The sequence below is a fragment of the Carassius gibelio genome, chromosome A3 (assembly GCF_023724105.1).
Source record: "Carassius gibelio isolate Cgi1373 ecotype wild population from Czech Republic chromosome A3, carGib1.2-hapl.c, whole genome shotgun sequence".
Taxonomy (NCBI): domain Eukaryota; kingdom Metazoa; phylum Chordata; class Actinopteri; order Cypriniformes; family Cyprinidae; genus Carassius; species Carassius gibelio.
In genome coordinates, this window is record NC_068373.1 from 30,321,732 (window position 1) to 30,341,961 (window position 20,230).

At 38.3% G+C, this 20,230-nt stretch overlaps 2 protein-coding genes and 1 gene segment (V, D, J or C); all 3 read left to right on the plus strand.

The window, feature by feature from the left end:
* The window catches only part of zc3h7ba (zinc finger CCCH-type containing 7Ba), an 11,068-nt gene extending 7,341 nt beyond the window's left edge, over window positions 1–3,727 (plus strand). Inside the window, exons 15-23 of the mRNA XM_052537736.1 lie at window positions 123–223; window positions 308–486; window positions 950–1,005; window positions 1,129–1,367; window positions 1,451–1,556; window positions 1,750–1,858; window positions 2,844–2,977; window positions 3,072–3,241; window positions 3,330–3,727. Coding sequence (XP_052393696.1) covers window positions 123–223; window positions 308–486; window positions 950–1,005; window positions 1,129–1,367; window positions 1,451–1,556; window positions 1,750–1,858; window positions 2,844–2,977; window positions 3,072–3,241; window positions 3,330–3,510 — 1,275 coding nt within the window. The 3' untranslated portion in view covers window positions 3,511–3,727. The remainder of the gene's footprint in view (window positions 1–122; window positions 224–307; window positions 487–949; window positions 1,006–1,128; window positions 1,368–1,450; window positions 1,557–1,749; window positions 1,859–2,843; window positions 2,978–3,071; window positions 3,242–3,329) is intronic.
* Window positions 3,728–5,917: 2,190 nt separating this feature from the next.
* Window positions 5,918–14,636, plus strand: trim35-3 (tripartite motif containing 35-3). Its single transcript, XM_052537866.1, has 6 exons — window positions 5,918–6,567; window positions 6,703–6,798; window positions 10,035–10,265; window positions 10,344–10,366; window positions 10,438–10,559; window positions 11,729–14,636. Exons 1-6 carry the CDS (start codon window positions 6,175–6,177, stop codon window positions 12,205–12,207), a joined length of 1,344 nt encoding a protein of 447 aa, XP_052393826.1. The 5' UTR covers window positions 5,918–6,174; the 3' UTR covers window positions 12,208–14,636.
* A 3,840-nt stretch (window positions 14,637–18,476) lies between these two features.
* LOC127942281 (Ig gamma-1 chain C region, membrane-bound form-like) lies at window positions 18,477–20,230 on the plus strand. The segment is given in 3 exon segments: window positions 18,477–18,611; window positions 19,008–19,316; window positions 19,498–20,230. Coding segments are annotated over 3 exon segments (705 nt in total).

Below are 20,230 nucleotides of genomic sequence, written 5' to 3' on the forward strand. Positions count from 1 at the left end.
TTAAAATGCATGCAATTATTAATGTTACATATGAAGAACATGCTATGAGGTTGAAACCATGGCCTGCTGGACCCCTCTGTCCGTTCTGCTGCTCAAACACGTGTTGTGTTGTTCTTGCACAGGCCTGTTTTGACTGCAAACCCAGAATGATCAGCAAACGCTGGAAGGAGAATCCGGCTCTGTGTGCCAACGCACCGACACCGCATCCGTTTGATAAGAAGAAGTGCGTGAGAAACATGGTGACGTGTGAATGAAGACGTCACAGCTGAATGATACGGATCATGAGTGCTCTCTGTCTCCCGGTCAGGTGTCTGGTTCATGTGGTGAAGAGCAGCGCTGTGAGCTACAGTAAGATCCGAGCGCTGAGCTCCCGCTGTCAGTTCGATGTGTGTCGTCAAGAGCTGGCTTTGGCCTGTAAGAAGAAGGACTGCTGCTACGCTCACTCGCTCATGGAGCTGCAGATCTGGATCCTGCAGAGAGACACAGGTGCACAGACAACACCAGCATCACATACATCTCTCACTCAACAGAGACAGGGAAGTATAAGAGTGTAAAGAACATTAGTTTGTGTTTGAACGTCACATTTACAGAAGACCTTTTGAATTTGTGCTTATCTCGTCTTCCGGGAAACATGCAAGTATTTTCTGGAGGGCAGTGCTAATGAAAAAAATATATACATATTTAAACAAAATAAGAAAAAGGTCAATCAAAGAAATCAAGAAGAATCATGTGTCTAAAAACAAATCTGCCGTTAAATTAACACATTAATACTAAACTGAAAAGCAAAATGTCATTTTAAAATACAGCAAAATGTTACATATACAAACCTAAACTCAAATAAACATGATCTGGATTTATTCAAGACATTTCAGTGAAAGCATCACAGCGCACAGATAGTTTTCTGTGTGAGGTCCTGCAGAAAAACTACTAAACTCATCTGTGTTTTCAGGAATCAGTCATGAAGACATCGTGCAGGAGTCCAAAAAACACTGGAACAAACAGCGTGTGAGTTTCAGCTCAGTATTATTGAGTAGAAATAGAAGTACTTTTACTCATTATTTACCCTGGTGCACTAATAATCACATAGACTTTCACTAAGCATATGATGATCATTTCTGTTTCCATCAGCCTGCGGTCGTGGCTTCACACTCACCGAACAAAATCACTGCTGCTAAATCAAAGAGTCCAAGCAGAGCCGAGGAGACGAATGGGAAGACGGGTCCCGTGCAGGGAACAGGAAGTGCTGAGGTCAAAGGTCACGGGCTGGAGCTGATGATGAAGTTTGTGTGCGGTCAGTGCTGGAAAGATGGGCTGCTCAGTGAACCGGACCGAGCTCTGAAATATTGCACTGCTAAAGCTAGACACAGGTGCAGAGGACGGACAGATGCACACACACACACACACACACACACAGCTGTCTCACTCTCTTCCTCTGTCTGTCTCTCTTCAGCTGGACCAAAGAAAGGAGGGTTTTACTGGTCAAATCTCATGAGAGGAAGAAGTGGGTCGCAGTGCGACCTTTGCCTTTCGCCAAGACCTTTCCTCAACAATACGATGTATGTGAAATCAGTGTGTTAGCTCTTTTTGAAGTAGGGATGTGAAATACACTGAACTTGTACTGTTAAAAACTCATTTGTTACACTGCAGGGCCATATAAAATGAAGGAAAAGAGTGAATAAAAACCCAAATCAGTCAATTCAGATGTGAAAACCGAGCTCTTGGTGTCTAACGCTTAACGTTTCCTCACAGATCTGTGTCCACGTGCTGAAGCAGCGTAAATGTCACTACATCGGGAACTGTAGTTTCGCTCACAGTCAGGAGGAGAAGGATCTGTGGACGTACATGAAGAACAACGGCTGTGAGCGTCAAACCAAACACACAATCAACACTGGTGTTCAGTTACAGTCGAATGAACATGGTCTTAATACATTTGTGAAGCTTTTAGGGTTCATGGCAACATTTGTAAATGACCCTGTTATAGCCGTCAAAGTTTTTTTTTTCGATTATTGATCTAAGCAGTCAAGTGATTTTAACTACACACAAGTCTAGAAAAGTAGGATTTATTTATAAAGTAGGTTTAAACTATTAAACATCAAACATTCAACATACAAATTGACTGACAGCATTTCTTTAGGAAGAGGAGATCTAACGCTTGATATGCATATTGTTTGATAATTGTGTGAAGCATTGCATTATAAACAATATTTTTCACTAAAATATGAATATAGCACCACCTGGTGGTGGCCACCAATTTCCCTTCCATTCTGCCTCTGTTAACCTTGTTCAATAGCTGCTGAAATTTAATTGGCTGATGATTTCCATGTCTTTGAAGACATCAATAGGCAATGATGGCACCTTAGACAAAAACATTTCCTGACCCTAAGTCAATCGGACTAGTAGGGCTATACTTGGATTCAAGTTTTTTCCTGTTTCAGTGCCATAAATTCCCCAAGCTCTGCAAGTTTTCACGTGTGTCCTCAGATTGAGCGAATGCATAAATGCACCAATTTTGGTCAAAATATCTCATTCAGTTTAAGAATTATAGCCATTAAGTAGAAATGTGCCTTCATGGTGAAGTGCCTGAAATATTGATATTTCTTTGATATTTGTCTCCAGAGTATCTTTCCGCACTGTTTTTTCTTAATCGGGATAAACCCTCATGATGAAAATGAAGTAGGAGATATACATTTTGTTCATCTTGAGCGAATAATTCCAATGATATAAGAGCCTGAATTTAAAACAGCATGTATCTTACTGTCACCAGCGCAGTATGTTATTCTCTTAGAGATGGTCTGTCTGAATGAATGAATGGTTTAATTGAGCTCACATGTTCTCCGCTGCAGTCAGAGACATCCAGCAGGTGTTTGACGTCTGGTTCTCCACCTCCAATCAGAACCGAGCATTTGACTGCACCTCACCATCTCAGCCAATGGAAGAGAAGCAGATCACCATGCCGACAGACTTCGCTGAAGCCATGGTACGTTCGTTCTCAGCGTTCTCGTGTTGACTGTCCCTGCGTGTGCTGACGGAGCCGCTGGTGTGTGTGTGTGTGGTGTGTGTTGGTGCCGCAGGACTACTTCTACTGTCCTCTGTGTGGGAAACACAGTAACAGTGATCGGCAGTGGCAGCAGCACATCTCCTCAGAGAAACACAAGCACCGAGTGTTCAGCGGAGAGGGAGAGGACGAGAGCCTGGCCTGGTCCCATCGCTTCCCTGGACCCTGCTTCTCCATCTGTCCCAGGTGCTCCATCATCAGCTGCAGCCGGTCAGTCACGCATGATGAAGGGGGTGTTGTTAACCGTGCTCTTTGTCCTCATTGGCTGAGACAGGTTGGATGAGGGCTGTGCTGATGGAGCGAGCTGTGACTTCGCTCACAGTGAGGAGGAGCTTCAGGAGTGGTGCAGACGGAGGGACTTCCTGCGCAGGATGTTGGACAAGGCCAGAGCCGACATGCTGATCTCTCCAACCGACAACAACTTCGGGATCTACAACTTCCTGCTTCAGGACTGAACACACAGGCTCACACTTGTACTGTGTCTGTGAGAGTTGGATCAGGTGAGAGTTAGCGCAGGTCCTGACGAGTGTTCACGTGTTTTAATGAAGCGGAAAGATGTCACACCTCCAGAACACATCTCATGTTTGATGAAGGATCTGTTACTTCATGTTCCTTAAAAAGAGAATAAATGTTGTTAATACTCTGAATAAAAGTAACTTTGTTTTACCTTTACTCTAACTCCGTTTATGAAAGAAACCAGCATTATTCACCTTAATCACAGTATAATGCAGTAAACATTATTTTTGTGAAGCTCTTTTTTTGTATTTTATTTGTTGTTGAGTATATTCTACTTTTATTTATTGATGCTTTTATAATTGATGTGAATCAGTGGAAATGGATCTTTACTGATGCTCGCCTCAAACCTGCTTCTCCTTTCAAGTTTATTTTGCTTGTGCACAAAAAGTCAGTGTTAAAGTCTTCCAATCATTACATGTCTTATTTACTCGTGTCATTACAACTTTTGAGCTAGGCTTTGGTGAATGAGTCAGTATCTGAGAATTAAAGAGGAAGTGAGTTAAACGGTTAAGTAAATGAGACTGAAGAGTGTTTTAATGTTATGTGATCTCATGCCTCGCTCAGACTACACGTCTTCAACCGTCGGCAGATGGCTCTGCTGCTCAGACTACATGACTGCTGTCTGTCTTGAGCTCATTGTGCTGTTCACACGATGATAATGATCTGCAACGGGGGTCACACACTACACCAGCTCACAACAACTCAATCCTGTCCTCAGATCAATGGACGTGAACATGGACATGGGGAACAAATTGTCTAACTTCATTTTGTAATTCACTCTTTACTGGGAGTGTGTTTGATAAGTGAAGAACCGATCTTAATGTTGTCTGACAAATAATGGTGTATTGACATTTTTCCATGTTTTGAACATCATACCTTCTAGGGCAGCAAGATATTTCATAATCACATCACAGGATGTGTGATATTTAGTAACGTGAGCGATAATCCGTATGGACCAGGGTTCGAATCACAGGTGATTCTCACAAAGATTATACAATGAAGGTTCATCATTTGCATGTGTTTCAGGTCCTGTCTGTCTAAACAATCAAGCGCAAGAAGGCACAAAATAGAGCTCAATTCTGAACAGGTGTTGTTTTCTGTGCTCACACACAGAGCCACGCAGATGCCGCTCAACACTGAATTCAGTTCTGAAGTGACACTTAACGGGCAAAATGCATGTCTCTGCAAGTGTCCTTATGAACACAGTTGTTTATGACTTCGATGGAGGTAAACAACTGACAAAGAAACAAACGTATGTGTAACCGTATACTGATTAACAGCAGTTTAATGTTCCAGATGCTTTCTGTGTCATGAATGTTAATCAATCAACAAAACAAAGAGAAAAATCTCTTTAAATGTATACAGTGTAGCCGTTACAGTTTTATTTTACAGTTGATTATTCAGTTTCTGTTCCTGAGAACTGTTAGACTCGCCTGAAAAATATAAAGCGCTGTTTATCTCTGTTCTATTATATTTATCTATGCATGTATATTGTTTATTTTCTATGTTGATATACTCGCCTACAAAAGTCTTTTTTTTTTTTTTTTTTATTATTCAAGTCATCTGGTGATTTGCAGTATATATCACAGAAAAACGAAATATGGCATTGTGAGTTTTTTTCCAACATTGTGCAGCCCTTGATGTTTTTTCGTGCTGTAACTAGGAATGAGGAAGAGATGATGGCCTTTCTGAAAAAAAATTTAAATAAAAATAAACAATAGAAACTCATCACAGAGATTCTATTGGTTTCCATTACATATTACAAAGCATCAAGTATTAACCATTCAAACTGGTTTCCTGCAGTGTTTTTTTAGAGGTTTTGCCTAAACTGAGGCGCTACAGTGATCTGTCTGTGGACACCTTTAAGAGCCACAAAACGGTATTTATTGTATGAATTTCTAAAATGACAAAATCTGAAAGTAGATGCTTTTTGCTAATTTTTTATGTTGTGTTGTATTTTATAGCGTTTTAAACAAAGATGCACCACTTTGTTATATTACTCTTTTTGGTTTAAAGCGTCTACTAAATTAAGAAATGTATGTGTAAAATGTAAATACATTTTCATCAGCCTCATTCAGCGTCATAACCTTGTGACGGAATGAGGATGATGCAGAAGCAATGGAACACACAATCAGCCCTTATAAGATGACGTGTTTAGTGACTTCATGTGATGGAATCATTTTGACTCGTGACGTTCGAATAAAGAATGCATTGAACTCTCGAGCAAATAAAGTGTGTTGAATCGCTCTTTTAAGTTGCTGATTCAAGGTTTTCTAGCATTAAAGTTACTTTTGTACACATTTTGTTGACATTTCCCTACTGTACGATGATGATCAGAAACTCCTCCCTCTCACAACACCAGGAAGAGGATGATGAGTTCTCTTCCTATCATCCTTACTCATGTTGGACAAAAAACGCTTTTAAGAAGGATTTTTTTTATTTTTATTTTTTATTTATTTTTTTAACCGACAGCAGATCTTTGTGATTCTCGTTCATAAAATGAAAGTGAAGTTTAGTTTGCTTGAGCTCATTCTCGTGATTCTTGAAGCCATCATTCAGAAAGTGAAAGTAAAGTTTAGATTTCTGGAGCTCAGACGCTGAAAATGGATCCGCCAGCTGATTATGATTATAATTGTCCCGTGTGTCGGGAGGTTTTCAATGTTCCTGTTATTTTATCATGTAGTCACAGTTTCTGTAAAGAGTGTCTGCAAAAGTTCTGGAAAATCAAGAAGTCTCGGGAGTGTCCGGTTTGTAGGAGCTTGTCAAAACACGAACCAACGTCTAATCTGGCGTTAAAAAACTTGTGCGAGTCGTTCCTGAAGGAGAATAACGAGAATCTTTCATCAGAGTCTGAGGAGCTCTGTAGTTTACACAGTGAGAAACTCAAACTCTTCTGTCTGGAGGACAAACAGCCGGTGTGTTTAGTGTGCAGAGATTCAGAGAAACACATCAATCACACATTCAGACCCATCGGGGAAGTGGCTTCTTCATATAAGGTAGGAGATGTACATTTATTAAGATTAAAGACGAGATTTAAACTTAAGTTATATATAATAAACAATACATGTCTCTGTACCATATGTATTCAATTTACATGAATATCTCATGTGGATTTTCACTTTCAATTTCAGGTGGAGCTCAATCCAGCATTGAACTGCTTACAAGAGAAACTAAAACACAAAGAAAACATTAAAGGGGAATTTGAGAGAACGGTTCAACACATCAAGGTGAGAAATGATTACTTTGAAATGGAATTTGATGAGAAAAACTTAATTGGTTTTCTCACATAATTGTATTTAGCTTTGACTGGAAAACAAAAATATTCAATGCATGTTTTTATTTCATAGCATATAATGATGTAAATTATATACAGACATTTAAAGTGTAGTTTATAAAATATTTAAGTAACAACAACAAAACATCTGTGTTAGGAGAAACGACGACCAACAAGCGCTACTCTTCATTGCTCAAAACTCACGTTTGAAACATCAGTGGCAAATCTTTTACAGATGTAAACGTACTTACAGACTGAGTCAGGGTGCTTTCACACTAGCACTTTTGGTGCGGACCCGGGTTCGATTGACGTCAGAGTTCAGTTCGTTTGGATGATGTGAATGCTGTCTTCCGAACTCGGGTGCACACCTGCGAACCATACCCGAGTCCCTTAAAATTGGTGGTCTGGGGTGGTTCATTTGAACCCTGGTACGGTTCGCTGCTGATGTGAACACAATCGTACCAAATCGTAGAAGTGAACCACTATTAATGACGTATTATTTGATGAAAATGTGTGTTTGTGTATGTGTTTCACTCACTTTCCTGACAAGCGTGACTGACGCGCGCTGCAAGCAAAGAGTTGTATATCTGATTTCTGTTCGCCTTCAGCATTCATTAGAGCATTTGTAGTCTTCTCTCCCAGGATCAGGAAACAGTCCTCTATGAAATGTGCTGCACACATCTGAATATTTGGGTTGAACTGTTCTGGAACAGTGCTGTAAATAACCACTGATTTCTAGTTGTGTCTTCTTTTAGAAGGCCAAACTAAGTATTTTCACTTTCGCTACGAAACAGAGTCTCCACAACATGGCTGCGTTATGCAAATCTTCCCACATTGTGATGTAGACATGTGGGGGCGTGTTTAAACAAGTCATTTTAGGAGGGCGTGCACGAATATTAACTTTTATATAGAATATCTCTTTGGGTTTGAGACTTTAGTCTTTGCAACTTTAAGGATCTTATCTTTTCACGAACAGCCCGTAACACTTCAAAAAGAAAGGGAAACTTGAAATCGCATTATATGACCCCTTTAAAACCATCCAATATTCCTCCTCCTTAGGCTCACAGCCACTATTATAACTAGGACGACATGTCACTTTTAAAAATAATTCATATTAAGTTCATACTATGTAAAGAAACTGACAAAAATACATAAGCTGTAACTACTGATTGATTGTTTTTTCGGCAGTTGGTGGGACTAACATGCGAGCGGCAATCCCATTGCCTAGTGCTCACTTTTCACACTCTGCTTTCAGCAACATATTTAAGTCAAACTCAGACAACGTGATAAATATTCATAAGCAGTTGATTCATTTACATTCAAGTTTATTTGTATAGCGCTTTCACAATACAAATAGTTGCAAAGCAGCTGTACAATATATGTCATAATAGAGGTCATGAATGTATGAACTAGCTTTTCTGCATCACAAACAGGTAATGTTTCATAGCTTGGCAATTTTACTGAGACGGAAGAATGCTGTTTTTGTAAGGGAAATATTATTTTCAAAAGACAAGTGGCTGTCCAATATAACATCCAGATTTGACTGTAGAGGAAGTTACAGTACATCCGTCTAGTTGCAGATTATATTCCAAGAGATTCTGTGGACTGTTCTTTGGTAATTTAGATAATTTTGAAGTTTAATCTCCTCTTGAGAAATATAGTTGAGTGTCATCAGCATAACAGTGGTAACTAATCCCATATTTTCTAATAATATTACCAGAGGCAACATGTACTGTATACTGAAAATAGCAGAGTACCTAGGACAGATCTTGGTGGCACCCTGACACACAAGTGATAATTGATGTGATTCCCCATTTAAATAAAGTGTTAGCGATCAGACAGATAGTATCTTAACCATCTTAAATGGGTCATATGATGCAATTTAAAATTTTTCTTTCTCTTTGGAGTGTTAGGAGCTCTTGGTGCATAAAGAAGATATGTAAAGTTGCAAAGACTAAAGGCTCAAATCCAAAGAGAAATTCTTTATAAAAATTAAGCCAGACCTCCTAAAATGGCTCAATTGTACAGGCCTCCACATGTCTATGTCACTACGTGGACATATTTGCTTAATGTCGCCCAAATGTTTATGCAAAGAAAGAAGGCATGGTTTCAGTAACCGCAGTTAGAGTTGAAGCAGCCATGTCAGGGAGATTCTGTGTGTATCTAGGAGAAAGCAAAAGCACTTTATTTGGCCTTTTCGAAAGTAGATGCATTTGTAGAAATCTTTAAGATTAAGACAACAGAACAGCAACGCATTTTATGGATGACCGTTTCGTGAACCTAGGAGAGGAGATCATTCTGACTTTTCTGTGACTATCTGGCTCTTCTGAATCAGCTACTCTCTAAGTATGTTATTAGTTTAAGTATTTGGTATTGAATGTTCAAAATTGGAGTTTTGCATGTGTACGAGAGCGAGAAAGAGAGCGAGACTTTCTTTACATTTATTTTGAAAGATGATGCTCACGATTATAAAAAGGGGCGTTACATTTCCGACGAGTGCTAGGCAGGTAGTGCTAACATAACCGCTGATTATTGTTTTGAGCTTTAACTAAGTTGTACATGGGTAGCTGAGGGGGACTACTAGTCATAACCTCTGGCTACTATTTAGACTGGCGAGTTTGTGATCGTGGGGCACACGTAGAAGTACGGCCGTCGTGGGGCACCCTGAGCGACATAGATTCCTAATGAACTATAAAATAAAGTAAAGAGTTAAATTAGATTAATCAAATGTCGGAAGAATAAAAATAATAATTAGAGACCGACAAACAACCAATTTGCCTTTCAACCTAAATTCGAGGTCATAATAAAATTTATTCAGATTAAATAATAAAATGGAGTCCGATTTGAGTTTAACCTAAATTGAATAACTCTACGCGCTGAAAGACAGAAAACGCCCTTCATCCAGCACCGAATACCTTCCTTGGGCCGAGTGCCTGGACCTTACATCTGCAACCATTAAACACTATGCTATTTTCTGTGGAATCTTTCAACTCTAATCTGCAGATTGAGTTTGACTTTTTGTAACTAGCGTCGACTATTTTGCACTGTATATTGGGGAGAAATCAAGGCAAAAGTTGTGTAGTATATTCCTGCATTTAAGCCATTTAACACAGTAGAATTTTGTGCTAACCCACATTTACTCATTCCCTCTTCATGCTGCTTCAGAATCAGTCATGTCTTTGATTTCAGTCTCAAGCTGATCACACGGAGCGTCAGATTAAACAGCAGTTTGAGACGCTTCATCAGTTCCTCAGAGATGAAGAAGCTGCTACAATCACTGCACTGAGAGAGGAAGAGGAGCAGAAGAAACAGATGATGAAGGAGAAGCTGGATGAAATCAACAGACATATCTCAGCTCTTTCACAGTCAATCAGAGACATGGAGGAGATGATGAACGCCAGTGATGTCCGCTTTCTGAAGGTCTGATTTCAGATCATTGATTGATTGATTGATTAACTGATTGAGTTGTTGATGATCAATGGTGTGTTTGTTCTGCAGAAGTTTCCAGTCTCGATGGAAAGGTGAGTGATCTCCTTCTCTCTCTGCTTCTGATCCAAAGTCACTTCAGTTCTGATCCTGAATGTTCTTCCAGAGTCCAGATCTCATCACAGCCGGATCCACAGACTCCTTCTGGAGCTCTGATTCATGTGCCACGATACTTGGGAAACCTGCCCTTCAGAGTCTGGAAGAAGATGCAGGACATCGTCCAGAACAGTGAGTCTGCAGATGATCTGTGCTCTTATGGTTACACCGAACACAAATGTAATTATTCGCATTAGTAGATTATATACGAAGTCAATGCAAAGACACAAACAGAGGTCAATTTGCACCAGGCGACCTGAAATTTTGCCTGATGCATTCTCACGCAAGCCAGTTAGCGAAGAGCTTATTGAAATGTCCGGCTGTATCAGAAAATGGGGAAGCGAATTATAATAGCCGTCTGGAGAAGACATTGAAATAAATCGAGTTGTGTGTGCCTCTGAATGGTGCTGCGAACCCAGGCACATCTGCGTTTGGCTTTCCGGCGTTTTTGGGAATTCCCCAACAGGTACAAACAACAATCATAATCATCCACACCATGTTGATTACTCAGAAATTCAGACTAGAATTTGTAAGCAAGCTTGAACAGTTCCTCACCGCAGATTGGCTCAAAATAACAATTTCTTCAAGAATTGGACCTTTAACTGGTGTCAGATCTCCCCCAATGGAGTCTTTTTGAGGGAATGTGTTGCCAAATCTTTTGGCAAACATCAAAGTAGAATCAAAATTGTGGATGGTGGAGATGGGGGGTTGTCACAACTCTTTTATCAGACTATCCAAAAAACTGGCATAAAACATACCGCAAGTAATCTACAGCGAGTAATGTGATGCGCAAATGCAAATGTAATTATTTGTGCAAGTAGGTTACATAAAAAGTCAATGCAAAGATGCGAATATAAGCATAAAAAGCAGCGACCATACCCATCCTCACCATGGTTGATTATTTGCGCAAGTGAGGTGAAAAACATCCCGCGAGCAATCTAGAGCGAGTGACGCGGTGCGCATATTCAATTTGGGTTTGGTGTGAACACACCATTACACAATGATGAATGAAAGTTTTACAGATTTTAGAATTATGTGTGAAGTATCAGCTGAGCTACTGCACCAAAATGAGCCAGAAAACAAGAACATGATATTTACAGTTACAGTGATACAGCACATTGATTTTTGTCAATATCAGTTTTTGTTTACATGCGATGAAAATCTGAAAATGTTAATGGATTTACTAACACTGAGTGATCAGTAGAAAATGTCTAATGTGATTGATCAATAGTGTCATAACTCATAATAATCTGTGTTCAGTTCACTCTGAATAAAAGCATCTGTTGATTGTGTCCCATCAGCTCCTGTGATCCTGGATCCAAACACGGCTCATCCATGTCTCATCCTGTCTGATGATCTGACCAGTCTGAGATGGAGCTTGACCAGTCAACTATTTCCAGATAACCCAGAGAGATTCGACGAGTATGCCTGTGTCCTGGGTTCAGAGGGGTTTAACTCAGGAACACACTGCTGGGACGTGGAGGTTAAAGAGAGTCTGTACTGGAGTGTTGGAGTAACTACAGCATCAAACCAGAGGAAGGGACCTGTTTTCTTTAACACTGAGGTCTGGTGGATGCAATACGGACTGGATGAGCGGTTTGGTTTTCCTGTTAAACAGAGGCTGGACAGTGTGAGAGTGTATCTGGACTATGACAGAGGAACAGTGTCATTCTCTGATCCTGTAACTAACACACATCTACACACATTCACGACCATCTTCACTGACACCGTCTTCCCATTCTTCTGGTGTAATGATTTGAAAATTGTACCAGTTAATTGAATTGAACAGTCTGATCAAAGAGCTGTTTGGCGATATGTTCCTCAAAGAGACTCCATTGGGGGAGATCTGACGTCAGATACTTGTGATGTCCTATTCTTAAAGAAACTGTTCATTTGAGTCAATCTGCAGTGAGGAACTAGTCAAGCTTGTTTACAAATTCTGACCTTAGATCCTGGGTGATGATGCAAGGTGCACGGCCAAAGCGCCACTCAGGACCTGAAAGAGCTGGTTCAAGTAACTCTCAAAGTTTTGACTAGAATTATCAAAAGTATTGGTACCAAGTCAGTACTGGCATTTTACAAATGTACTGGGTTAGTTCAGTTCCCACTGATAGGCTTCTGTGTGTTCAGTATCTCTGTGAGCACTCTGTGAAAATAATCCTGTGTTCCTTTTTATTAGTTTTTTGAAGCATTGAGCATTGGAGCCAATCACGGACATCTCTGTGGAACGTTTTACCACTTTTGCCAAAGTTAAGTCTGAATCTGCTCAACATTGCTCAAAATGCCAGAGTTTTTGTTCCACACACCCGTGCATCCTTTGATTATAAAGTATAAAGACAATGAAAACAAGAGATTCATTGTGCAGTGTAGGTAGCTTCACTCATTATAACAGGAGTTTTCTTTCAAGTGCAGAACTCCATGAACATGTGCTCAAAACTGTACAGCTTCGGTGGTTATAAAGGGAGAGCTCTTTATAACCTATTCACAATTTGAATAAAAGATGTATTTTAACATGCTGCCAGGTACACACTGCAAAGTTTCAGGAGCGACAGTTGTTTTGAGACTGAATCTGAAACTGCAGTGACTGTCATAGTGGTAACAATAGCACCAGACGGAAACAAAGGAATCTGATTCTGTATGTCAGAATAGATCAGAGCATCATATCTTTCACACTAGCACTTTTGTGCCAGTGTGCACCTGGGTTTGTTTTGTATAGTATGAACACTGTTTACTGAACTCAGGTGTGCACTCGCAAACTGTAACCAGTCCATCTTAAAAGGATGGTCTTCTAGGGCATGGTCAAGCGAACTCTGGTACGGTTCGCATCTGATGTGAATGCTGTTCTACAAGGTCACTCACTGCTGTATGAAATTGTCAAACTGTGTATTTGTGTTTTTACTGACGTGCTTTCCTGATATGCCTGACTGACTTACTGTGAGCAGAGAGAATTGATATTTAATTTTTGGTTGAAGTAATTGATTGCCATGTTCTTTTGAACCCTTTGCTTTACATACATTTACATTTGTTCATTTAGCAGACGCTCTTATCCAAAGCGACTTACAAAAGAGCGATGATATACAAGTGCTTTAACAAGTCTCAGTTAGCTAAAAGAAGTACACATAGCAAGGGCTTCTAAATAATGTAATACATAAAAAAGAAAACAGATAGAATAGAAAAAGAACAGAGCAAGCTAGTGTTAGAGGTCTTATATATATATATATATATATATATGTGTATAATTGCATAATAAATTAAAATAGAACACAAAAAGATGAGAAAGGTATTTACATTTTTTTAGGAATAGAATTAGAATAGAAATAAATAGAATTATCATTCATGTCAAATGGAGGCATGTGCTGTTCAGTCTTTCTGCTTTTGAGACTAAATCTAAATTTTCTCAATCTGTATTACCAAATCAAAGCGTCCATTAATGTTGCCATCTTCTGCGTAGTTGTTACCTAGCAACAGCTGTGACTCTTTCCATGCAAACATTCCATGGTTGGGAACCAAAAATTCCGCGTCAATCAAATTTGGACCAAGAATTCGAACCAAAGCACTCTAGACCTGCCGCTCCTTTTATGTAATGTGTTTCTTTTTTCTTTATTATTTACTAGCATTTCACTGGAATTGTTTAAAGGATTTTGCAGATATTTATTTGAAGGCTGTTTTAATATATTATTTACTTCTTTTTATTATTATTATTATCATAAGTATATCATTGAATATATATATATATATATATATATATATATATATATATATATATATATATATATATATATATATATATATATAATTTTTTCCTTAAAATTTAACTATAGTTCCCTTGAAGTGATGCAGGGATTATGTCCAAACCTGGGAGATGAATTTTCTCTGGCTCCGCTCAAGGTTTTCCTATGGGGTTTTTCAGTTTATGAGTAAAATAAGGTCTGTGGTAATCCTAATTTGACAATACTTTGATGTTTTGTTCTCTAACGCAAATGGCACACACCCCAAATGTTCTCATGTAGTCATTTATAACAATAAATACAATGCTTATAAACTGAAAACCTCACAGGAAGATCTTGAGGGAACCCGTGGTGAATTAGTCATAATCCCTGCTCTACTCCTTTGTTTTTGCTGTGATACCAAAAATGGTTGTAAAAACCTTGAAATGTTGGTGTTAAAGCCGATTACTCAAATTCTGTTAATGAATAAAATATTTTTAAAGCCACAGATATTTGTTTCTGTGTATTTTGTGTGATGTTACTACAACTTATAAGTAGCATATTAGTTTTTCAGTAGTAATTATATTTCTTTATTCGAAGTGTTTGGATTGATTAAAAAAACCCATCTAAACCCATCAGCAGTCAGTTCTCACACAGGAACTCAACCCAACCACATCCTCTGATTAAACTCCTCTCGTCCTTCTGTCCTCTCACTGATGAAGAAGAAGAGACACATCTCCTCTCCAGCCAACCTACAACCTGCTCTCTAGACCCAGTCCTTTACACCTTCTCCAGGAAATTACTCACACATTTCACCAGCACATCTCTTCACACAGGCTTGTGTAACCACTCAAAAACAACAAAAGCATGCATTAAACACTTCAATTGTAGATTATTATTAATTCACACAATTCTTAATTCTCCTTGCTTTCTTCGATCAACTCTAAATAAAAGTAAAAGCAGTGAAATGTGGACATAAAAATGAACCCTGATGTAACAACAGTGCAAAGTAGTCAATTGCAATACAAAATTGGGATCATTTAGATGCATTTTTATAAATTATGCATCCCTGAAACTTTCCACACATTGCTCTTCAAATCATACTTTTTTTTTAAACTATAGGATGAATGAAATGAAGAATTTAGTGAAGTTGAGGAAAACATTCATCTCAAAACTGGAGAAAAACTTTTGAGTTGCTCGCAAAGCAAACCGAAAGATTTAAAGAAAAGAAGAGCAGAGAATCTTTCACCTGAAAACACATGAGAGGATCCACACTGGAGAAAACCCTTATCACTGCATGTGGGAAGCATTTCATTCCTTCATGTTCTCTACACACACATACAAAAACCATCACAGTCAGTGGATGATCTTCAGATCAGCAAACCTTCAGGTCTGATGCAGCAGATTCAACAGGAGATCCTCTTCACCTGCGCTGCTGCTGCGGGCCGCTCGTGACAGTCGCATTAGCACGGTCTCGCCTTGTTTCCACCAGTGCAGCCATTTCTCTCATCACTAATTGATGGATGTCTAAAATATAAAAACAAGGAGAGCCTAAAACAGGCCCGAGCCCAGTCTGCGTCTCATCTATGTTGTGAAAAATGTCCCAAAGCCCGGCCTAAAAAAAGAAGGGGCTCGTCGGTCCCGGGCTGAAATGCACGGCTCTAGGTCTGATTCATCTGATTTTATTTTTTGACTTTGTTTGAATAAAAAGAGCAGGAAAACAATGTTTGAGGTAAAGTGATATAGGCTATTAGATAAAATCTGATGTCTTCGGGACTTGATTGATATCTGAATTATTCCTGTACATTCTTACATCGCAAATGTCCTGAATGGGTTATGTTTTTTTAAGAGCATGCAACAGAAATACAGTTCAAACCTTTTGTTTTGTGCATGTCATTTTATCAAGGACTGCTTTTCAGATCTTGGCTTTTATCTTCATTGGCTTCTAATCTTCTTAATTCGGACTAACAAGCTCTCCGAAACACAACCTGTAAGTACGATTGATACGTTATGTGTATATTTTCACTTGAGTGCTCAAAATATGAAGTTTTTGTGTTAGTTTTCCAGGTAATGCACAATATTACTGTCATCCTGAAGTAGTTCTGATAATTGGCTGTGAACCCACTGTTTCCTACGAATGTGTTGATTAATGTAGACTGAAGTTGTTCTAATTACTTCGTTTAACATAAAGAATGTAGTGTAGCACACAGACTTTATAATCATTGTGAAGCTGCTGTTTGTTTTGCTTCACCGACAGTTAAAAGAGTTCAAGTGGGAGAGACAAGCGAAAGAAGAAAGAGCATCTTTTGTCTGTCGTTCTTCAAACATTACAGTAGACATATTTTGGTTTACCAACTGTATTGTTTCATCAGATATTTACATTAGCATTTGGCTAATGTACCCACCATTATTGTTTTAAGTGTTCACAGTTTAGCAGATACACTTTAGCTGTGAGGATGATTCGCTTGCAAAAGTGTTTTTGTATTTTATGTCATTATTATAAGAATGGATTGGAGCACTATAATATTGTTTTATGTAAAGGTGCTTTGTCAATAGTAGCGCTGGCTAACTGGCTCAAGGACTCCTCTCTGTGCCAATCACAACAGGCTTGTTCAGTTGACCAATCATAAAAAATTTCATTTAATCATTAATAATTTCTTCATTCTTGTTTTCTATAAGTTTCAGATTATATAAGTGTTGTCTTTTTTGAAATTATATATACTATATTAAAGCTAACGACATTGACAAAACGAACACTTCTATTTATGCCACACTTCCTGTTGTCAGGTGGTGGCGCTATGACTATATCTAAATTTTTGCATGTAGATGTCTTCAGACCAGGACTAATATCAAAAGTGGGGTTTTAGGTAGATTAGACTTTGTATGCTTGTGCCACAGCTTACTCTTTCATGCATTAATACCTAGCTAAGTGTCGTTAGCATATTTTAGCATGTTTAGCGCATAACACAATTGAATTTGTTGCTAGGTGTGCATCACAGTGTTAAACATGTCACTTCCTGTTTCCAGCAGGTGGCACTATAACTGAATATTGCCATATAGATGTGTTCAGGACAGGTCTCTTATCAAACAAGTTTGGGGGCAGATTAGATATTTCATGCCTGAGTTACAACTTCCTGTTTCATTGTATTAAAAGCATGCATTTAGCTAAGTGTTCTCAACATGTTTTGGCATGCTTATAGCATGTTGCTATCCTATGCTAACACCTGCAAGACACTTTCAATGTGGCTTGGTGTCATTACAGTGTTGTACGTGTCACTTCCTTTTACCAGCAGATGGTGATAAGTGACTATAACTGAATATTTGCATGTAGCTGTCTTCAGGACCTTACTCTTATCATCTGTGAAGTCTGTGGCAGATCAGACATTGTCTGCCTGAGTTACACAAATTTCCTCTTTCACGGCAAAACAAAATTTGTGCATTGCCAAGGCCTTAGTATACTTAGCAAATGTGAAAATGATCAGATTAAAACTGTTGGAGTTCGTTAAAAGTATGATGCCTGAAAATAACAAAAACTGCACAAAAATAGCAGAGGAAATTGACTTACTGTCAAGCGAAGCCTTATTGTAGGTTTCATTCAGAGACACTTTTTTTGTAGGAATTAGGACATTACATACATGTGTGTGCCAAATTTTGTATATTAACATGAAATGTAGCAGGAGGGGCATCACAATTCCAAAAGGTTCCTTGCACCATTAGTTCTCAGGCCCTTAAATACTGTATATTGTAAATACTTCCAAATATATATATATAAAAAAAAAACAGTAAATGAAAGAATTTAAGCTTATACAGATAAATCTGATGGCAACAATTACAGGTAAGTAACTACACTCAAGCATAATAATATCTAAATATAGTTTTCTAATAATAACAAGCAATGATTTACATGGTGTATATTTATATGTGCAGAAACTTACAGTGATACAATATTCTCTAAAAGTTAGATTTCTTTATTTTTGTTTAATGTTTCAGGTGCCTGTTGCCTGCTGTTCTAAGAGTTTAAATCAGCAAACACACGCTGTACCTGATGAAAACATTACAGAAACTAGAAATTTACCACAACCTTTGAAAAAAAAATAAAAAACGTATTATGTTGTTAATAATAAGAGCCTCAGATAACTTAATACAAAAGTCTTCTTCCACTCATATTATTGTTGGGCTTGTCATAACGTAATGTTCTATTATAAATCAGTTTTTCTAGTGTATGTGCACAACTGTACACAGAGTTTGCTGTGTTCCTACTCCCCTATGATTTTCATCTTACTGTTGACATTTGGTCTTGAAAAGAAGTACACCCATCTACATCACTGTTAAACTGAAGTAGGAGGAATTATGGTAATCTGTTCATTGCTTACCCAATGAATTCTGAGTTCCAGTATTTCCAGCAAGAAGAGAATCATGTGTCTTCTGTGGGCTCTGCTGTTTCTTCTGGTTTCTGCACAGTGTCAAACCCGGTTTGGTTAGTAAACCTTTGCTTTTTTAAAATTTAAAACACATTGTTTGCAGTATTTTATATTTGAAGGATTTTCATGATTTCAGATATGCAATGTCTCAGAATTTGACAATAAAACATGTCTGTTGCAGCAACAATTACAGTTCGCTGAGGTTGAGTTAAACATTTTATTGACTGCTTTAAACATTTTCTGAACAGTTCTTTTCCAGCGCAGCACAGAGGTTTAAGAAAACAGGATAAATGTAACTTTTATATCACTGGCTCCTACTGTCATTTACATCTTTAAAATATTATATGATAATGCCACACTATCTATAACTGTCTATAAAACTGTTTTAATTTCAGTAAATCGTCTAAGGCCAACCCTGAGCTTGGTTCTTGTTTTTTTCTTACTCCTTGTAGAAAAGTTCTCACTGGAGCTGAAGCCACCAAATGAGAGAGAATTATTTGTCAATGATAAAGTTGTCTTGGAAGCTGTTGTTACTGGAGATAAATGGCAGTCAGCGGAAAAAGCTTCAGTGGCATGCAAAGTAAAGAATGAATCTGTCTCAGGAAATATACACTTTTCTCAGGACACTTCACAGTTTATAGCAGTCCAAAAAGTCACTGTTGATGCAAATAAATGGTTTGATGGTGAACCGGTCACCTGCACCGTTCATGACCCAAATAACAACAGAGAGATGATGCAGGAGATCAGTTTCGATAAAGGAGGTAAATAATCAACTCTGTGTGCATTCATAGATGATGAAAGTTTGAGTATAATTGTATTGTCTGACAGAAAATGCAAGCATATTTGCCCTGTTATACACTGAAATTAAACCACTGATATCCACTGTTATTTGATTCTTCTGTTTGATTGTTTAATACATTTTTATCACTCTTTTTAATTCAGATGGACTGACACCCAGGGTTTTCATTTACAAACCTAATTCTCCTGGCACAGACAGATTCTCTCTGGTGTGTGAGGTCACCAGCCGTAAACTTGGCAATGTCTATATCATGTGGAAAGTGGGCAATGGGCCTTATAGAAAGGGCTCAACCAGCGCTCCCATCCATCAACAGGACTCCACATCTTTGCTCAGCATACTAACATTGTCAAAACAAGAGTATGAAGATCACAAAACCACCATCACCTGTTCAGTCATACATGCCAACATGCATAATAGAAGTGCTCTATTACAAGTTTCAACATCCAAAAGTAAAGAGCCAGAGGTTTCCTGTGATTAAAGAACTGACCCAAACGATCACTGTGTTTGTGTTGTTGACTTCTATGTTCTCGTCAGTTCATATATATTCGGTGTTTGTGCACTTTTCTGTCTGTATCTGTTTCACTGGACTGCATCGTTCAGACATCAGTACCAAATTAAAGTCGCAATATTTTATTACATGCAAATAAATATGTCCACACAAAACATATAATCAGCATAAATATCATAATGTGAAAATTCAAATGTTTTCAAGAGCATGCCCTGTGCTTTCTGTTCTGCTGTTTACCCAGTCATGCAATGTAATATATTCTAACATTTAAAATTTTTGTTTACTAAAAAATATGATTTCAAATCCAATACAGTTGATTTTGTTGTTTTACAATATTAAGCAATAAATATTTGTCTTTGCATGATTCA